Source organism: Bombus impatiens, unplaced genomic scaffold (assembly GCF_000188095.3).
Source record: "Bombus impatiens unplaced genomic scaffold, BIMP_2.2 scf_0418, whole genome shotgun sequence".
NCBI lineage: Eukaryota > Metazoa > Arthropoda > Insecta > Hymenoptera > Apidae > Bombus > Bombus impatiens.
Genome location: NT_176837.1, coordinates 392,796 through 415,333, shown reverse-complemented (window position 1 = coordinate 415,333; position 22,538 = coordinate 392,796). Strand labels below are relative to the sequence as shown.

The following is a 22,538-nucleotide window of genomic DNA, read 5'->3' as shown; positions in this document are numbered from 1 at the left end:
CACCCCCGAAAGGGTAAACACGGTACCGGCTGTTCGATGATTTACCTTGAGAATTAGGCTCGGGAAGGTTCTCTCGTGGGACCAGATGCATCACCGTGGTTTTCCCGAAAGGAAGCCCAAGAGCACCGAGCGTAACATTGCTGTGCAGAAAACGTCCCTGGTAGATTAACCGCAGGATCTCCGCTTTAGCGACTGCCTCTTCCGCCCAATCTGAAAAGACAAAGAGAAAAAAGAAATGGACGCCAGTAGATATCGGAGCTACGACCTTGCCTCGAATATTTTCAACGTTTTTCACCGGCCGAGTCGACGACGACGAAGCGGGGAAAAAATATAACTGCGCCCGCTGTACCGGAAAACGCGGAAGCTTCGCGTTGATAATCCCATCAGCCGGTTCCTGGCACACGTTCCGTGAACGTGAACCTTCCCTCGACTTTCTTTCGACCGTTCGTCGTCTGGATTTACTCGACGACGATGTAACAGAGCACGGAATAGAACGCACAGGGAATTGGAGAGGCTCTATTGTGAAGGATAAGGTTGTGACATGGCGCGACGTGTTTCTTCAAGGTATTTGGCGGATTGTAATGGACTTGTAGCTTTGGGTTTCTTAACACTAGAACTACCAGAGTACAGTTGACCGTCAAACAACGAGAAATTGGTTATACGCGGATTATTTTCTCGGTTAGTTGTTGTAGGAGATACATATTTACTCGCATAATCCGCGTAATAAACCATAACTTTGTAACAAACCAGATGTCTGATGAAGAGCATTTAAAAAAAAAGACGACCGCGTCAGACTATGCTCATATTATTGACGTTGCGTGAGATCAGCCGTGTGTCGATCGTCACATCAGCACAGTATAAATATAATATATGTATAAATAATATAAGTATATATTAGTATGTATATGTTGTATATGTGTATGTATTTTCTCTTATATGTATATTTATAATTTTCTTAATAACATTTTCTTTCTTTTTTATTTCTTTTATTACGAGAATACAGCAATAACACGTGTATGTACATATGTGGGGGAAAATGAAATTTTCAGTAGACTGTTATATACATATGCGTACAGACATAGCTGTTTCCAGAGAATCAAATATCATAGGTGGATTTTCGACTATGAGGAGTGTCTGTGCCTATAATCCATGCGTTGTTCAAGGGTCAACTGTAGTTAACAATGATCAATAATGATAATTTTTCATGGGAAATAGATTTACAACAGTGCGTTGTTGGGTATTTGAATGATGTTTGGTAAAATCTTCCCTTCCATCATGTGATTTTTTATGTACCTTTGAGTTTGATTTCCTTAGTACAATTTTTATACTTTAGCTTCTAGTAGTTCTAGCGTTAAAGATGCGCAAAGAATTGTAGTAGTCTCGAACTAGAAATTAAAAATAGAAATTACTTTTGTCCCTTCGAATGGTTCTTTTAAATTCTATAGTGTTTAAACAGTTATATATATTTGGTGTTATGAGCATTTTTGAATATTATTACACAATTAGTGTAAAACTTTTAATTCTATCAGAGGATGATTCTAGCAAGTATAACGAAAGGGGAAATGAATAATAAATTATAACGAAACACAAGACAAACTGATATACATAGATACATAATACGTGCACATAATTCCACGTAATAATGAAATATCGAATGAAATATCGAGGAGAAAAGAAGATTTCCATGAAAGGTACAATAATTAGACCACAATGTAACATACCGGAAATTTAAGGCAGGTAATTAGGGGACTTCCGAGCAATGCCACCTAAGTTGATGAAACTGTATTAACGGTAATGCAACTTTTCTTTCCTGCCATTCAGGACCAAAGTAATTCTGGCGCGACAATTCGAGATAGCAGAAGATGCGGTCGCTGAATGCATTTTAATATTAAACGGGTTACTTGCCAAGTATCCCAGAGATTTGCATTGAAACACGCTACTTAGAAGAATGGAAGTCCACTTGATTCGCCTTTTACAGTATTTAAAGCACGAAGACAAAGGCCAAGCCAATTTTGTTTCTCTTCTGTTTCGATGTAAGAGTAAGTAACGTCTATGTGTATAAGAGGATCATGTGTTCATAAAGAAAGGAGGGCAAAGAAATGCTAAAATAAAAATAAAGCTAAAGGAAGAATTTAGATCACCTTTTTACCAGTTATACCGTTCGATGGTTTTCTTTCACTTAAGCTTATTGAAATTAGTAATATTAGTTGCCGAGATATCTCATGTGGCTTTGTTTCTTTCTACGCTTTAGAAAAAGCGATAAGATAGTAACAATAAAAAGGAAATTTCATATATAGCATTGGATGTTCAACATTTGACTTTCAATTAGGGACATTCTATGGAATTTCTTTTTCACTAAAGTACTTGAATTCAAATTGGTTTTACTAAACGACGATTAAAATTAAAACCGAGTAATGATGAATGTAATTAATAGGCTTAACGATGATTGTCGCAGAAGTATCGATCGCTTTCTTATACCAACGATAAAACTTTTATGCTTTCTATATTCTTACAACGTGGCATAAATTTCGTGAAACTGACGAATTTTCAATAAAACGAATCTCTTCAATTAACGAATTATCTTCGTTAATCTATCAAAGCATTCATAAAACATAATAAAAGTATAACAGAAATAATATTCGTGTATTCGAAACTTCGCTCATCAATCAATTCCCTTTCGCTATTCATTCTTTTATACCAGGCATAATTTTTAGGAAAATCTCGTTGCGCGATAAATCACGGTAACAAATTTCTCACTGTGTTTCGAAATTTTTCGTTTCACCATCTCGCGTTCTTCCATGCCTAATTGAATTGTACTCGGTGCTCCTGATATATCTCACGATGAATAGCGATGTTTCACGGCCTATATATTTCTGCGAGTGTTTTCAATTCCGGCACTTTCATGCCTCACGTGGCTGGACAGTGATAGACGATGAAAATACAGGCGTAAAATAGTATCGTATAGTGCGGATGAACAATAAACTACGTTTAATTTATCGATAGAAAGATACGGTCTTCTAATATATCACGCTGGGTATATACTGTCCGGATATTGTTTGGATAATTGTAGGAGCGAGTCTTGACAAACGCGACATTTCCATCGAGTTTCTCGATGATAAGGGAATTTCGATGACACATCATGCCGAGGGAAGTTTCGAGTGATAAATTAACGCGACAGGACGCTTAATCGGACTGTCTTGCGTTCATTGTTCTCCACGATTATCTCGGATGACTATCTCGTGAACACACGATACGACGGTCGTTGACAAATATCGTCTGATTTTCGTGAATCTTATTTTATATACCCTCCTTCTATATCGTTTTGTTTTTTATTATTCGGCTGGAAAGCACCGTTTTGCGGGAAAAGTAGAATACTGCTGATTAACGAGCGAATACAGATTCGTTACACGCTTCGGACCAAGTCCAATAATAAACGTACCTTCCGGCCAGTTTTCAAACACATGGTGCGCTATGTCCCCCGCAGAGTCGCTCGGACTGAATAGGAACTCTTTTGTCTTACCACTGACAAGAATGAGGCGTAGATTTATCTGCAAACAGAGAAACATAGCTGTTAATACTTCTATGAACTTTTCCAACAAGCGTTGTTTCTGATATTACTCTGAAGTAAATTGTTCGTTAACGTTGTTTAATTCGTTTACAACGTACGACAATGTGAGAGACAATTGGAACAATTATATCGATAATAACGATTTGTGATCGATTCCTGTAAGAATTCTTGGAAAAACGGATGGACAGGTTTTAAAAAAATGTCAAATATGAAAATTCACTAAGTATGCAACGATTCAATTTCATATGGATAAACCGCTAAAAAACAGACATATATAAGTTACAAAGATAATCAGAACATCTCTGATAAGTATACATACAGCTACGATATTATTCTTAAGAAAACCAATATCTTTTAGGTTTCTTCATCCGCAATCTTCGATATCCTCGTAACGATCTAATCGAGATTAACAATCCGATAGTAATGAACATATAAAGACAAGTTAGAAAAACTAATAAAAATATCCGTGACGAGTATATGCGATTATCATCGAACATGTATAGATATAATCTATAGAAATTCGCTATAAGAACCTTAACAGCCAAGAATACACATCGCGCAGAGTACACATTTTATTCCCAATAACAAGGGGTCGAAAATCCAACTACGATCGATTCGAACAATTTCATTAATCTGTCAATCGGTTCGTTTGCGAAACACTTGGAGGAACGCGAGTCGCTGTCCAGTTAGCGTTATAAGTACGAGGTCGATTCTTTGCCTCTGGCTGCGATATTGACTTACAAAATGAACCCGGACAAAAGAGTCGGGCGGCGGCTATAGATCATCCGTAGCACCCTTCGTGCTCTACTGCACGAGTACACGTGTCGTAATTCTCGTTCGTTTAAACCCTCCGCCCTTAATCTTCATTTCCCCGCTGCGAACACTTTGAATCGCAAATGTCGCGCCCCGTTCCGTGGCGTATCTCTCTTACTTCGAGGGGTTCGCAACAGAGGCCGCCTCCTCTTTGCTTGGTTTGCCATTGCAAAGACAAAGACAGAAAAGAGAAGAGGAGGCAGAGTACACGCTCGGATAACATTGAAAAACGAAAAGAAGAAAGAAAGCTTGGTCGGGGGGGGAAAGCCGAGGAGGAAAGGGCCACGAGTGGTATTTATGGTTGTTCACGGTACGCATATATGGTTCTTATCTATCTTTGCGTAGGGACACGCGGTATGAAAGGGAATTAGTCCCGGCTCCTCTGTCCTAAACCCTTGAGCCTGACTTTTACGTTACGGTCACGTAGCCGTCGCCTTTAGGCGGTAAACACAGGGAAAAGCGAAATTTTTCTATGGGCGATAAAAGTACGAGTTGACTCCAAGGGTTGTCATGGGTGTTCGGATTTTTTTTACTATAGAAGAGAAGATTTATTTTACGCGAGGTTACTGGTCGACGATGTTGCAACTTTTAGTATATAACGGAGACAGCCTGATGTTACGTAAATTTATTTTAGATAAGTTATAGGATGGTTAGGTCGATGCTTCGGCACCGCTGCAAACTATCAATTCTAGTTCTTAGACATGGTTCTTCGCTCAGTTTTCGTTGGATGAGGGATGTCGTCACAGGAATAGATGGACATAAATAACGCAGCCCAGTAATCATTTTTAACGCTACAGTTACTGACCTATAACGCAGTATACTATCTAAAAATATCATAAACTAAGAGGAAAGCGATTTGACATAAAAAAATGTATTAATGATGTTTTCATGTTTTTTTAAAATCGCCATTTGTTTTATCAAACGTATCTGCGTGCTTTAACATTTATAATGTTCTATAACGCACGAAGCAGAGCACAAAATTTATCTTACGACCAATTTACGCGTTAACGAACCATTCTAATCCATCCACGAAATTTCCAACGAATAGCTGGGTACTCTTCGTAAAATATCTCACATCGTTTCTCCCAAAAATCGGCGACAGGGCTTCATTATTCAGATATCGAGGCGATCGAAGATTGCCCTAAAGACTTCAATTGCTCTTTAAGCGCGTTAGCAGCCACGTTTCGTTCGTGCGACGAGTACAATTAAGGTAGTATTAATCGTCTGCGTTTCTCTGTCTTCCTCTCTCCCTTTGACCAGTCGACGAATTACGGTCAGCGGCCGTTCTACGGACGCAAATTCAATTACCATCTCGCGCGAAGACCGGCCAACATAAATAATTACCGACGAAGCCAGATCGGCGCGGTCATCCGGGGAAAGAGATAGAAAGAGAGGGAAGGGGGTGCAGCTCGTGACCCATCGCGGTTTCTGCGGTCGCAAGAATCCGCCGCTAACGTTGCTACGACATAAATCATTGTCACCTGGTTGCGAATAATCGCTCGTTGGCACGTGAGCCTTCCACAGCAGTGGCCTTACGACTACGCCCCTGTTCTCCGTACCGCCGAACCTGACGCGGAAAATTTCAAATTTATCGAGGTACGACATTGTACGACTCGTTTAGCAATCATACAGGGTCGACCATATAAATTGAATAAAGAAACGTGATGATGTTGCAAACAGTAGCTAAATAAATGCATAATAATGTAGCGGAAAATGGTTTGTAGATAATTTTGACGAGAACTCGCAGTTTTGAGAACTGATTTATTATAATTCGCTAGAGCGTCCCTTATCCGAGCTAATAGGGGAACGAAAATTGTTCGGATAATGGGATTTTCGGATAATAGAACAATCGATTTTCCAATATGAAATTTCGCTTCCTCAAATATAGATTTAGATCGATTGACAGATTCTTTACATTTTTATGGATTTCATATCTTCTTAGGTGAGTTGAATGTATAGAATTACGTTCTTTTTGTATTTCGAACTATCGAGAATCTTTTTCGAATGCCACGAATGTTTCGACAGGAGAAGGCACGTGTCCATCCGATTAATTTCGATGAATATTTTACAAAATTTCTACTTTATGGTATAGTCAGTAGGTTCTTTATGTATAGAAATGTTACTGACTTAGACTCAGTTTAAACTGCTTAAATATTCAAGTCTGAGTCGTGCCGACTTGTTATCAGAATAGAAAAAAAAAAAAAATTACGGATCGATCGAAAAGCATCGATCTTTGTGCGAACACTGATACACTCGTTGCTTCGACATAACGTTATTTCACCTAACATTCTTTGAACGTTCCCTTTACAATGGCGTTCTTCTGCAATAATACTCCATCGTATTTTATTTTTAGTACTCCTTTTCCTCTACAATGAGTTCTTTTGTGCGCGTACTGTATCGCGTTTTACCGTTCCTGTTACACTTTCCATGTTTCTTACTCAACTGCAGTAATAAGTATTCAATGCAACTCCACTATTTTAAATTGCGCTTTGAAACATGATTTCCATGGAACTCCAGCAGAGTATAATAAAAAGTTAATCGTTGTTTGTATGAAATATAAAAAAAAGAAGGGAAACAATACAAATGATGGACAAGCAAAATATAAACAGATTGCTTATTTATTATAATACTTAGCTTGCTCTTCTGATCTTTCCACAACATCGTATTGATATCACGTTGATATTGATACGCGATCGATAAAAAACTACTTTCTTTTGTAACGACAATTTGAATTTTAGTTGGAAACGTTCATATTTATTAATTTTTAATGTATATTTAATTGGCCATTCCCAATTTTGATAAACATTTTATACTACTATACTGTTTAACATTATTATTAACAATGAACGAAACATTAAAATTAATTAACACTGTTCCAAATTTTACTCATATATAGAATAATCAATAAACTGTACATAAATACATATACAATTAATAAATTCTACAACTATCGTTATGGATTACTTATGAATCATACGTAATTGTCAATTATATTATTCAATTATTAATTATAATATAAATTTTAGGCACCGTCAAATCTCCCACGAAGAAGCTACATTTACAAATATCCTTCGATCAATAAGAAATCACAGATACTCAACGAGATTCTGCAGTCCCGACGGCGCGGCAATGGAAAATTAATCAAGCGCGTGGTAAGTGCTGAATTCAGTCAGAGTCGGCGCGGTCATAAATAGAATTTAATGGTATGCAAAAGTTGGTAGTGGCATGCGCTAATGCCGTTAGTTCGTACTTTATAATTAATTCGTACGAAACGGAAGCTCGGTGGCTAGCGCGACAGATCTCGGACAAATATTTCTAGCGACGCGACGAGTTACTGGAATTCCGAACAAAACCTCCGTCTCCCACGCGACACTTTCAAACACGTGCACCACCTCCGCATCTCTCTTTCACCGTTTTTCTCTTCCTGTTTCAGTCTGTTGTTCCGTGGAACGAAAGCATCACAGGGGTGGATGATAAACTTGGTCGCACCTGTGTGTGAACTCAGCTTAAAGGCGCGCAGAGGGGACCTGTAGTCGACACGGAGAACGCGTCGTTTTAAAGGGGTTGAAGCTGCGAGATTTTTCGGAACGAAGCCGTGGGTGGTGGAAACTTCAAAGGGACTTATTCATGCGGTAGCATTCGATACTCGGTTTTTTACCGTGCACACGCTCGCTAGACGACGGTACCGAGGTAAAGAGAGAGTGCAAGGGAGAAGGAGCGTGTTGTGCTACCTGATGCGTCATCCACGACTCGATGCTTTTAAAAAGCCGTGGGGGGAAAAAAGCTGTTTCAGCTTGACAACACTTTCCGGCCTCCCGGCTCCTCTCTGCGTGGAGAAGTTCAACCGCATGTTCAGTAACAATTAGTTCTCAAAGATAAAACGACTACCTAGGACGGAGGAAGGGTGAAGTGTATCCCACGTGGCGGAGAACGACGTTAAATATGGATGGACGGGTGTAAGTACGTTCTGTTAAGAAAAGGCGAGCAAGCGAGGGCGAACGAGGCTGTAGATTAATAATAAAAATGGGAAATATCGACGAGCACACGGGTAGCCGGTGGTCGTTGTTACGGACGTAGCGCGAAAGGGTGAAACAGGCGCTTCGTTGTACGTATTATGTATATTTTCATGCGATATACAATAGTTTGGAAAGGAAAATAACCATATCCAAAGATGTTGGTGTATTTTAAAAGTAGCCGACAAATCCACGAATTTTTATGAACAATTTTTATCAAAAAGCTAATGGTATATTTAATATGTAATCTGTGATAACTGAACTGGGGATGATTATGCATTTATGGGAAATTTAAACGCGCAAAGATGTGCATAATGTAGATATGTAATATGCAAAAGTATATTAAAGGATCTGTTACAATATTCAGAGAATGGAGAGCTCTGTATCTCTAGGTTGCATTTTCTTACTTGTATTCATAGAAGTATGCGTTTGCATAAACCTCTGTAGTAAAATGATAACGAATACTCTCGAAATTAATATTTCTCCGGAAAATTGAAATCAATAGTTTTGATGTAGATATTTCTCGAAAGAGGCCTATAATCAAAATTTAACGAAATTAATGGCTTTGATAATGTACAATTTTAAAATAAAAAAATCTGACTTATCGCGTGTTTCCTCCGTGTGATGTTCAAACAGGGAATGAGCGTTCTGGTAACGCAGTTGGATGGCTCGTAATGTGAGGCTTTGAAAAGTGCCGCTTTAAAAGATGAATGCGTAGCTGCGGCCTTCGTCCTTGTCGTGGCCCTTCTCTTTATTTGCGCGACGAGTTTCGGAGCTTTGAAAGAAAGCCGGAGCGAAGCGTACAACTCGAACCCGACACTCGCGGTACCTTCTCTTTCTTCGCCGTTCTCCTTTGGCTAATTATCGTGACGGGATACAGGAGAATGGCGATTCATTTTCTCTCTTTTTCCACGGAACCAGAGAATAGAGCTTTTTCTGCGGTGTTGTGCATTCGCGTGCAATTGATGGATATCTTTCATTCGCATTCATCGTGAATACGCTGCGTCAAGTGGCTGAAATCGTGAAGCGTATTGAAGAACACGCAAAACATCCATACCGGAGAATAAAATAATTTCTTACGAATTAAATTGCTATAAAGAAAAATTGTGACTACAGATTTCTCGATTTATAGCTGCGAAACTTTGAAACGTTGCAAAAGGAGAACTACGAAAAGGTGCAACCCGTGTTTATAAAAATTAAGAACTCATTCAGTGATAATTATATCACTTGAAATCATTCTTTAGATCCTATATTTAATCTTAATACGTACGAATCAAGAGTTCTTAAGTATGATAAACCCTAGCTTACTGGTGTATGTTCATTCATACTCCTTAATCCCCCTTTGATATCGTAATACATCTTTATTTAATCGCAACACTTTTGTTCCATCGTCGAAATAAATGTAACAAGACATTTTTTATCTTTAAACGTTAATAAAAAAAAAAAACAAGATAACAGTTCTTCAGAAAACGGATGTCACGTCAATCAAATAAAATAAAACGATAGTAAATCCATTCTTTGTCGTAGACATCAGATTGATAGTATCTTAATATAGAAACAAAATGCGGAGGAGATGAAAAAGAAATGGTAAGAAATAGTAATAGAAAAATAGTAATTTACGTTATTATGGAATGTTTTCAACGAATTATAGAGGAATCTATTTTAAACCAATTCCAGTACTAATTAAGGGGAGCGACAGCAACAGCTCGCACGTAGCTGTCGTTTGTAATAACAACGTGGCACCAGTCCTGAGGGAACAATCGAACATGGACCATCGATCGTCGCGAGAACTCGTCGACCAGAAACCAGACGCGAGAACACCAATTTGTATTATGCATCGTGTCGTGAGCACCGATTCCGAATGACCGTCCTTGCTGTCGCATGTAACACGGAACCCGGGTCTGTTTGCAGAAGCTGAATTTCGAACCAGGAATCCTAACAATCGAAAACTCGGTCCTGTTTCCTGGTCAGTATTCAATTGATTACACGAATCTACTATGAAATAGCATTCCCTTCGACGTGGAAAATGATCTTTTTGAGTTTATAAATAGATTGCGTTCATACTACCTAATAAAATAAAATTAGAAAGAGGGAAATTTTTCAATTACGCGTTTAATCATTTCGAGTATATATTTATCGTTGAATATATAACTGTTAAATTATGTCTACAATTTAATTTAGCTCTTTAAATTGATTATTTTATATTTGCAAAAAATATCGTTCGATCGTTTCGCAGTTTTGAGAGATTTTCATTTTCACATGCAATCTCTCTACTTCTGGCGTATTCAGTGTCACATTGGACACAGTAACACAATACGTGCTCTTCTGTAAATTATTCGCACGCATTTCAGCGTGTCAAACGCAACCGATGCCCACTCTATCCATTTCGCGTCGATACGACTTGCGATGCACGAAACACGTATACAGAGAACAGTCTAACGAACTCCAGCGAGTTAGTAACGTTTTGTTCACTGTGCAATTTCAGATCGTTTTAAAATTTTCCAAAACCAAATAAATACGTTCTCTCGTCGACAAAAATAGAAACGAAGCAAAACCATTTGTGTTTCGAGTCTCTTGTCTAGTGTACAAAAAGAAAAAAAAATCTATAATGTTCGGCCGATATATTCGGTTCCGCTTTTATCGATAACACGCACGAGGCGTTCGATGGGGCACGACAAACGTGTTACAAACTATCGCATCCCTGGTACGCGACGTGAAATACAGATTTGATGAAAAAAAGGGACGGAAATGAGAGAGATGATTCGAAATAGACAACGGGGCCACGGTAAAAATATTTTTCCATTGCGAACGTTCTGTAACGAGTGTAACCGATTTTCTTTTTTTCCACGAAGCATTCAGGTTAAACGTTTCGCTACAAGGTGACACGCTTTGCAATATTATTTTCAATGGAATTCCTGCGCACTTTATGCCGCGTCCATACTGATGCACGCTATTAGTTCGCGAATGGATCGTAAAACTGCGTTTGTCGGTAATGCGGAAACTTTTGTAGACAGTAGATTGCAAACCAGTTGATGATCAGCGGATGCCATTCATTCAATGGACGGTACATTAAGGCGCGTGCTCACTAACAAATATGTTCGTGAACAGTATTGGTGAACAGAACTCGTAAAATGCATAAGAACTCTACGTAGTTTGAAACCTACAAAAATATTTTACAGCCATGTCACTGCGCCACAGCAGAAAAATTACTGAAAATTCTCAAAGCAAGAATTGATTGTAATTTTAATAAATAAATAAAAAAAATTTTGTCATTTATTTGCATACTGTTTGTAAGCTACAATTTTATTACGTAGAGCTGACGTAAATTCTTGTTCGCGAACACTTTTTTGATGACTACTTTTTACAGTAGAAATTCGCTACTCTAAACTAGTCGGCGAACAAACACTTTATTATAATTGGGATTCGTATAATAACAGATCGTGTTCAGATAAGTGAACTCGATTAAACGAAAGTTCAGTTAATCGGACATTAACTAAAATTTCGTTTCAGTAAATGAAATTCGGATTAATGGATTTCTACTTTGCTTAAATTTGCCATTTATCTGGTTAGTCCATTTGGCGAATGTGCTCCATATTAGAGTAGCATATTAGAGTAGCACATGCGAAAAAGTATCGCGCATTGGCAATCTCATTATTTATGATCTGTTCGCCAGTGAGCACGCGCCTTAAGGTGCTGCCTAGTTCATGATCAATGAGCAAGCTCGCAATCAATTTTGGTCAATGCGAACGCGACACTAGATGCAAGCGCCGCGATCAGCTTTATTAGGATCAAGGTTGCAAAAATCTAACGGTCCGCTTATCAATGCAGATAAGTTAAGTGTACTCGTTACACAGTTCGAGTGTTAAAGCACTCGTTAAGCGAACGTAACGAACAGAGCACGTGGCCGCGCGCTTCGTTATACCTTTTCTATTTGCTTTCGTGAAAAGCGTTCGTCGCAACAAAAGTAAGACGTAAAATGATGCGAGAGAGAGAGAGAGAGAGAGAGAGAGAGAATTATGAATTCGTAACTTCTATTATTAGAAATGTTGTCCCCCCTTTCGTGTTTTTGTTATCTATGACATGGTACTATGCCATTTAATTTTTACTCTTTTTGAAAATTCCCGATTCGTTTTTGTGAATCGAGGTTAAAAGATGTAGTATATCCATTTTGTCATATGTAACTTTTATAACAAATGTTGTATTTTTATTCAAAATAAAGACTCGAGCGAAAAACTTGAACACATTTCAATCTGTATCTCGCATCATTCATTCGTCACTGAATTCGATCATACGAAAACATGAAAATCCTTGTTCAAATGTTCGCTGTATGGATTATTAGAGCGACAACTGACGTTTATTCTCCTGGTATTTCTTTATTACCTGCCTATCCAGGATGCAGCACTTACGAAAAGTAAAACAAAGAAACGTGCTCAGTTTCACTATCCCTAAGTTTTTGCATCATTCTTATTAGCAATTAATATACACGATAATAAACAAGGTGAACTGGAAAAAATGTCCTTTCTCCAGCATTTGAAAGTTACTAGCTTACTAGTTTGACAACTATATTATAAAAACCAAGCCGCGATTTACAAAAAATTTAGTAGATTTCCAGTATTATTAATTCAACGTTGAATCATTATCGATAATACCGAGATAAAACGAATGCATTTCGTAAGCGTAACTTCGAAGAGTAAGGATGATTCAGTGTAACTATCGAGCTAGACAGGATATGGGTGTAACCGGTTCATTAGGATTACAAAAATTCCCTTTATTCACTGGCAAATGATACTTTGACTCTCGTCGCGCAAAGGATCACCCTATTTAGTCGACCAGACGTAGGCGTAACCTGGCTAGAAGCACGGCTCATATTTCATCATCTTCCTACTTCTCGGTGAAAAAACACCGGTGGTCCGGGGATCGGCTGTAAACTGATACCGATCGCCGCTTTTCTTTTTTTCTCGAATTCACTCGACATCTGTTCAAAGCCACTTTCAAAACAGTCGTTCATCCTTAATGCCTCTCTGGGCTAATTATGGCGTGAAGCATAGTGAATCCATTAAGACGTTCTACCATGAAGCAAATACGCGTGAAATAATCCTTAGCTGAGTTATGGGAGAAAGGATAGCTCCAAACCCACGTGTTACCGGTGTATCGGCGATTAAACTTAGGTCCTTAGCTATTTCTTATTATTAGGAAATTGTTGTCTTTAAAATAGTATACGTCTTAAAATAAAGAATAGAACGTGAGCGAAGCTTTTATTATCGTCTATTCTTAAAATATTTTGTTGTGATATCAATTATTTCCTACTTTACTTTCCATAAGAAAAATAGCAACGATGCTGCTTTTTATCGAGTTAAAAATAGTTAGAAGGTAGTCAATTGTGTATCAGAATTCTATAGTGGGTTGAGAATGATTAACTTTCGTGTAGCGAAATTGTAATAGATCCAAGGTAACGAAACTGATTCATGAAACAGCTTCGTTATTTTGGAATTCGTTGCGCGAAGGCTATGGTTTATTATGGTCACGTTAGAGTGGTAAATCTAAGAAATACGTCTTTAAAATTCTAGGTCAGAGAGTTGCACTCGTGCGAAACGTTACAGTGAACAGTGGCTTGGCTTGAAGTGTAAAACGCCAATGCAAGAATCTTGCGTTGGCTACTAGGCGACACTGTTTCGCTCGGTAAGTTCAGATATCGTTTTTCATCGTATCTCGCGGACGATGTCACGATGTTGCCATCGTGTTGCTGACACGCTGACATTCAAGGCTCGAGACGTGCTCTCTACTCATCTGACCATTTAGGTTTGACAAGTTGCGGAAAGTGTTTACTGATTAGTAAAGTTTCGTCAACGATTAGAATGTCGATTCTCTTATGTAAAGGATAACCGTATGATAAAAATGAGATACGTTTAAGACGTTGGGATACCGCTATATTCATAATTTGTATTATATCCTTCTCTTTCAGAATTTAATGTTCATATAAAACTAAAGAGAATAATGCTATTATTCTATTAGAATAACGCTATTATTATTAAAAAGTAATTAAAGAGAATGTATTGGTGCGCTTCATTAAAGATAATTACGGATAGTGTCCGAAGCCACGCAATTTTCAATATGAGATGCATTGGTTCTACAACCTGCTGACGCAAGTGAATGCGAGCAAAACTTCAAGCAGAATAACAAGTAAACTCCCCGTGGTGTTAGTTGATTATGGTCAGTGGATTTTGCTGATCCATGTATGGATCATTTCTATTTGATCATCTTCCTCAAAGCGTGTTATTTGGCTTTCGCTGCTTTCACTTCAAAGAGAAAGGCTTGACTTTTCACGTTACAGAAGTATTTAAACGTTAACTCGGCGCGGATCGACAAATTTCCTTTTGGACTTTTACCCGGTGTACTTCATTGGTAACAGGAATAAAATACGTACGAATTTTACAGAGAGTGAAATGCAATAAATCATCACGCTAAAAGTAGAGTAGCTCGTGCTAGATTAATGGCGACTATATTTATAAGGAATGATTTATAATTGTGGTATTTTCAGACAGATTATCAGTCGCGTTTTAATATATTTTAAAAGTAATGCGTGATTTATAATTAATATCGTAAACAGGATCTTTGTAGATCCTTCAGATTCCCTTCAAGTGAAAACTAAAACAAACGTTTGTAACATAACGAACTGATAATTAATTGTAGTATCTAAAAAGATTATCGTTCGATGATTGTAATAATTATTTACATATAAATTAATCTTTATAGAAGATAGAAATTTGTATTTTCATACTTTTGTGTCAAATATTTCTTCAAATGGACAATCCATTATATTTTTATTAAACTAAATTTTAATAACAGGACGCTGGTATTTCTGTTTTCGAACAGCAAAATACGCTATTTTCACTTTCGAGAATGCAACGATTGAAAATACGATCCAGCTTGGTCTAAGATCAGAATGCATTATCGTTGTTCCACTACAAGTTCCATTATAATGGATCGAGGCGTAAGAAGCAAAATCCAGATGTCAGATATGAGAAACGGAGAATGGAAAACGGGGCTAGAGCTTACGAGAAACTAATCGAGACAGCGTTGTTCCGAAACGTGTTAGATCGGCCAGCGGGAAAAGATTAAAAGCAACAATTTGAATAAGAAGCTTAACGCGACCGGCACAATAGTAATTCCGCGCAATTTACATACTTAAGCGCCGGCTGAAACAGGTCACCGCGTGATTACGTAAATACTCGGCAGAAAGAGGGTGTTTCACGCGGAAACAGGTAACGTGTACCGTTAACAACCTGTACACATAGTGTGAATAGAACAACGATCCAACAATTTCAATCGGTTTTCGATTAATCGATTTTACCATCGCCGGAAAAAAGCAGTGCGAGAAGATAAATACTCGAGTGTATGCGTCTTTCGTAGCAATACGCATTTTATAGTTCTCTAGAGCGAATATAGCTTTAAATATTTAAATATAAGATGATTGTGAATTGAAGATTCATACACTTTTCCCGAGGTATAATCGTTAGACAGATTTTTGATTTGTTGGAACCAATGAAGATGTCAAAGATGTCCTTTGTACGCTATAAGATATTATAATAAAATTACACATAATTGTTGATTACTTGTAATTATTGCACTGTAACAATTAAGTATTACAAAGATAAAACATGGAACCTGTAAAAAGAAATGTTTCATTAACAAAGTAACATCAAATACAATTCAGAATATAATAATGACCGTACAAAGGAGCCACACAAAGAGAAACATTGGTCGAAAGTGACCCGTGTATAAGTAATATATGTACAATAATAACGCACGATGATAAGCTAGAGAGAGAGAGAGAGAGTAATATGTATTTTCTTTACCCCTGTACCACCTTTTGGTCATCTTTGAAACTCTGCATAGTATTTCGTAATCGCTGTATATGTATACCAAATATCGCGACACTGGTAAAGATGTTGCTGTCAACCGCGGAGAGATTCTACGGGTGGATGGGTCGAGCAAACGGCGAACAAAGAAAGAAGAGACAAGTGGCCTAATAGCGAGTAGGAGCTTGTATCGGGGGTGGTTTACCTTGATTTGAGGAGAGCGCGCGTCACAGGGCCGAGGCTACGACGCTACGTCGCACCACGTCGGGATTCCTAAACTGGGTCATTGGGGCATTCGGGTGCAAAACCGGGTGCATTTATGCGCATATGCATACGGCATGACCCAGATTCGGGACGCGGGTGCGCGTGTCCGTGGTCGTCCTTCGCCCGAAACGGACCAGCCCGTCGAAGAAGCTCGTCGAAAAACGCGACCCGGTACCGGTGAATGTGTGTCGATACCTTCGGGATTTCCGAGCACGAGCGGACAGCGAAGCGCGCCGCGCTGCTGTATCATCATCCCTCTGTGCGTTCGATGGAAGAACTGCGGGATGTCCGAGGGGAAAACGGGTCGATGAAGTGTAGAATGATAGGGCATCGTAAAAGAAGTATGTATTTTTTATGTGGAAGTATCCTAGAAATTCTCCTACGAGAACGAGATACGAAATGTGACGTGACAAAACGTGGATTAGGGGCAGGCAAAATTGAGCAGTTAAATTATAAACGTCGTTGTCGCGATTTTATTTTATTTTCGTATATCGAGATTAATTTTTCTACGATGAAATATTTTGCTACGCTGCTGCAGAAAGAATAATCTAGTTTTCTACGGACTTTCTATTTTTCAGTGAATATGATATTGTCCATTTTGACATTTGAAACACGTCACAATTTGTTTCTCGTCGCGTTAATTTTTATCAACTCGCTGAGTGGATATATAGTTTTGATTTTTAACAATAGCAACATTCACATAGCGAAAATATAGATGCAATTTTCTAATCGACGCCTGACCGCCCTTGACCATGTAAATTCGAACTCAGCGTTACGGGCAAACTTCCTCTTTTCAAATATACATTGCGTGCGGAATTTGTAATACAAACGTGACTTGATATTTTATAAAATAATAACTTGATCTCGATGAGAGATCTACGAAATTTTAAAGTATACTTCATTTTAATTCGTATTTTGTAGTTAATTTGACAAACGTTATCAGTGACATTTATTAAGTAAGATATAGAACGTGACTTAAATAAAAGATAATATTAGACATATAAAACAAAAGAATAAAAGACCACAAAATTAATCGGTCCAATTTAAATCTAATCCCAATTATACTCAATAAGCCAACCTAAGATAATCATCCATAATCTAACAACGCCGATCCTGATAAAGAATCCTGTATCTCTCTCTAATAAACAATGTTAACTTTGAAACAGCCAGTACGGTCAAGTTTTCGCGGAAGCTAGGTTTTCCGTAGCTTAGCTACAGTCGTATGACGTCAATGCGCGCCTTACTTAATAAACGAGAGGCGGCAGCGCCTCCGCTGTCGAATGCAATTATAATTTCATACGACATTCGTTCGAGTGTTACGTTTTTTTCACTCTTTCTTCCTTTCTTCCTTCTTTTTTTTCCCCATCGTCATCGTTGTTACTGTACCGTTGCCTCGTTGCTGTTGCCGTTGCTGTCGCGTTCACGTTATTATATTCCCCTCCAGCGAGCGCGTCGTGAGAAACGTTAACGCGCGAAATGAAAAAAAGAGAGAAAAAAAAGAGAAAAAAAAGACGGAATCTCGCTCTGCTGACTTAAAACGCAGGCGAATTATCGCGAGCGGAATTTTTCTGAAATTGTTATTAGAGGCAAGAAAGTATATAGCATCCTGGGAACGGGGTTTTCGGCCTGACCGAAGTGGGAGGCTTTATCGATTGAGAGCCTCGCTGGAAGTTATTGCCGAGGACCTTGTGCTACGTCACAGCTGGAGGCTTTGTTGACGTAACTCGAGAAAAGGAATCCTTTTATTGGGATCTAGAATTCCACTCTCGTTTCTGTTGAAGTAGACGAGTAGTCGAGGTAGGACTTTCTTGATTTTCGAATGCTTTCTCGCTTTAGACGGTATTAGAATACAAAGAGGCTGTTTCCTTCTCTCTTCCACCTTAACCGGGTCATCTTTCAACCAGACGTTTCTATAATGGCGACATCGAAATATGTATTTCGATAGATCGTTTTTTATTAAGCCGCGGAAAACGCGATTAGGATTTTCCAGATCTCTAGACTAAGATCTTCAAACATGTTGGAGAAAATATAGAGATACACCAAAGAGGACAAGCATTCGGGCAACGCGAAATATTTGTTTCGCGAACTAGTTTTATCTTATTCATAAAGTGATTTACGACGGGTGTATGAGTATTCTATTTTATTTTTCTATTTCTGTTGCTTATCATCTTACAACATCGACGCGCGTTTTAATTGAAGACGTAGGTATCAGTGAAGTAAATAACAAATTCTATTACTATGCCTTGTTATTGCGATATATTATAATCTATCGTGATTTATACTCCGCGTGAATATGTATAACTTCGATATACATAACGTGTACGCACTGGATTATGAGAGCACTGGAAATGTAGGAACAATAAAATAAAAGTTCGTACGAGCACATATACGCTGCTTGACCTTATTTCCCAGTACTCATTTTTGTGTTTTAATAACCTTTTCAAAAGCAGACTACGCTGACTGGATATATCGTTCGTAATTCTGATTAATCTCATGTTACATCCTAGCTCTCTGTACGATTATAAAACGAACAGTTAGTGTATTTCGAGAATTTGCACGTGCCATGTGACGTGTACATTCAAATAAAGATAAAATAAGAACAAAATCAAAACTTTCAGAATTGGCAAGTATCATGAAGACTTAGTCAGGTTTTAACTAAGACTTTGATAATTCAGATTTATCGTCGTCTTTTTCTGATCCAATTCCAAAAGCAAGGAACCAGAGTTTCAAAAATTCAGTTCCATCTTTGTAACATTTATAGCACGTTCATTCCCATATAAAAAGAAGAAATCAAAAGTTCAAGAATTCAGGACTATCGTTATCGTAATATACTCGTTTTCGTGTTAAACGAGGGAAGCGAAGTTTCAACCAGGTTTATCATTATTAAAATATATACATTGTCATATAAAACCGAAACTTCAACAACTCGTATCTATCCTTATTTTGTATTATTAACACGTTGCAATTGGATGTCGCCACAGTGGTAACATTTAAAATTTGTTTCCAAAGTAGAATGGCGCGGTAAATATTTATTAACCCAAACTTGTTTCGACTAGTTGGTAGTGCTATCAAAAAAGTACAGCGGCCACAAAAGCATGTCACATGTCAACCCTCCGCTGGCAATATGGGTTTTTATTAATGTGGTCTGTATAACGAGTCCCTCATTCCCTGGCCTGATTTCTTATTGTCTTAGGCTTTAAACAAATGTGAAAAAATGCTGAGGTACTTATTATAGTCCCTAATCTGCTATAAAAATGATACTTTCGCCGAATGTTTAAGCTTTTTCGTAATGGAAATAAAAATTTGACGGAAAGTTGTAAAAAAGATGGTAATTTGTTTGCAAGTACACAGCTTTGCAATAAAAAAATACTAAAAAGTGTTATTGCAGGGTTTCATTCATAACGTATAACTATGATCTTCTGAACAAAAATATAAAGAAATTATAATTAGAAAAAGTACAGTTCGATGGTATATTATATGCGTTATACTAGAAAAGTATAACTATTTTGAAACCTAAATTTTCGCCATCCTCGGCTGGGTTATTTGTTATTAGAAAATATTTTGGAAAATAAATCTCAAAATGATTTATAAAAGATCTTAAGAAGTCATTTGTTAGAATTCTAAACGTTACAAAATACATAAAATGAATATTTATAACGTTTTTCGCAATAGTGTCACCAAAATATTGACGTGGGCGGTAATACGGGTCGCCAAAGGCACGAGATAAACGAGATAAACGGTATTTGGCCAGTCAAAGCCTCGTAGATGCGAGTCTTTTTCAGTGGGCAAACCACGGAGTCTGATACGCAGTTATTTATTTGAATTTAACATTGAAAATTTCGCCTGGAACTCTGCATCCCATTATTACCGATACAAAATTAATTATTGCAGTTTTTCCTCCACGATATGAAACGCGAAGGCACGTGAAACTCCTTCGGAAAAAGTGCGTGGCGCGTTGATCAGCCTCTGATCTCTCATTTTCCTTGCGCTGCGGAGGCGCCACAGAAGACTGTCGCGCAAACGCGTTACCGCGTTCCTGTTTCTCTCGCATGTGCGTTTCCTAAGATGGGTCAACGAGATATCAGGAATTATTCAGACGAAAGTCGCCAGGAGTCAAACGTGGTTGGGCTTGGTCGGCCAGCGACCAGAGATAACACCGACACACTTCCGCAAGGAACGAAATATCCCAACAGTTTGTTGTTCCCTGGTCGGATATCTCGTCCGGCGTCTTTACTGCTGCGCAGGGATGCATCGGCGCGTCGCTTTTTATCGCGGTCACGCTCTTTTACGAGATGCGAGTCAAAACTATGCGATGAATGCATTTTCTTTCCTTTCCCTTTCTTCGGTTATTTTTTGTAGGAGTAACGAGATTGGAAATGCAGATTATAGCTCGGTTACCTTGGAAGAGTTTCTTAATTTTGGAAAAATTAACGCAACTTGACGCTTAGGCTGGATCTTTTACGAGCTGAAGTTCTTAAAATTTGTATTACTATCCTGGCCATTAAATATTCCCAATATTATTATAATTTTATTTTCGAAATTCAGCGTGGATCTAGTTGTTTACACGTTGGTGAATGTGTTAATTTTCTCATGAGAATTCGGCGCTAACAGAACGTGTACATATCTATTAGCGAATTAATTATTTACTAGAAATAAGTAATAATTATTAAATGATACTCTTGAAGTTTCCAAGAACTGAATAAGTAATTCTGTTCTCTCGTGTGTCAACGTACCATGTAGATGATTGAGAATGTAAACTGAATAATTTCAATTGACCGTAATTGTGCAAAGAATTTTTAAGATACATTTTTTTAAATCATAAATTATCATAACGAAATTAATTCTGATGAATCGAAGGGTAGGAAGAATAACAGGATTGACTGGATCAAGAAAATGAGCACGATGATGAGGCACTATGCTGGAATTTCGACTGATGAACTTTCTCAAACTAGCCGACTCGTATACGCTTCTTTGTTCTGTCAAGAAGATCGTGATTCACAACGAATTATGGTTTCAACATGGTTGTGTTACGAAGATACAATGAATCAACAATACAAGAGTCAATTCATGTATCGAATATGCAACGAGTCATCGAGAACTGATCGTCGGCTTTACAAGGGAAAAAATATCGTAATATGGAATAATACCTCGCTAATGGTTGGTCGTTTATCACGTTATGCCACTGTTTCATTGATAATTCAATATCGAAATGTCAAACAATTTTATGAATCAAAATTGACGTGTTTGTTTATGAAAATGTAAATATGTTCCTTTTCAAAAAAATATCTGTAAGACCGACGCGCACATCGCGTAATAATAAAGAACTATAAAAATATTGCAACTGTGTTACAAATCTAAAAAACTACTTTCTCAGCCATCTTATTATAAACCTAATGTTATTAGCAAAATTTCACAAGTTAAAAGTTACAAGGAATTCAAAGAAATACCGCAACTAGTATTCCTTATTTTATTAGTAGATCTTATTAATAAATATCTTTGCATAACATTAACAAGATTGTTAATAGTGAAATTGAATTTCACAAGTAAATTTTACAAACTATAAGTCGTCTATTTATTTTTACCCCCAAATTCTAAAAGACTATATCTATAAACCTGTAACTTCTATTTTAATAACTTCTACAAAAATAATTATTATTAATATATTTAATTTTAAAAGAATTTTCTCGCTAATGTCTAGACTTCGCAGTATCGGCGAAGAACTTTTCAACTCGCAGAGAGGAGCCTCATTGCTCTCGAGGCCAAGAATAAGGAATTCATTTTCGACGTCGAAGGAAGGGTAGTAGTAGCCACTTTGACGTAATTTTAACGAGGCGAAGATTTTCGCATGGCACCACTTGTTAGCGACGCACAAAGTACGCCGCTTTTAATCGCAGTCGCTATAGCTGATTCCAAACTGTAATTGGATTGTGAAACTGCGAAACGGAAGCGCCTTTACACGATCGTTTAAAAAGCGGCGACTTTGAACGAAGAGTTTGTACAAGCAGCTTTCTGATTTTGTAA

At 37.8% G+C, this 22,538-nt stretch overlaps 1 protein-coding gene across 1 annotated transcript in view; it reads right to left on the bottom strand.

Moving 5' to 3' along the window:
- LOC100748411 (ubiquitin-like protein 3) overlaps positions 1–22,538 on the bottom strand; it is a 107,966-nt gene that overhangs the window by 4,708 nt on the left and 80,720 nt on the right. The window contains exons 2-3 of the mRNA XM_003490248.4: positions 3,440–3,548; positions 46–210 (exon numbers count right to left, since the gene is read on the bottom strand). Coding sequence (XP_003490296.1) covers positions 46–210; positions 3,440–3,548 — 274 coding nt within the window. The remainder of the gene's footprint in view (positions 1–45; positions 211–3,439; positions 3,549–22,538) is intronic.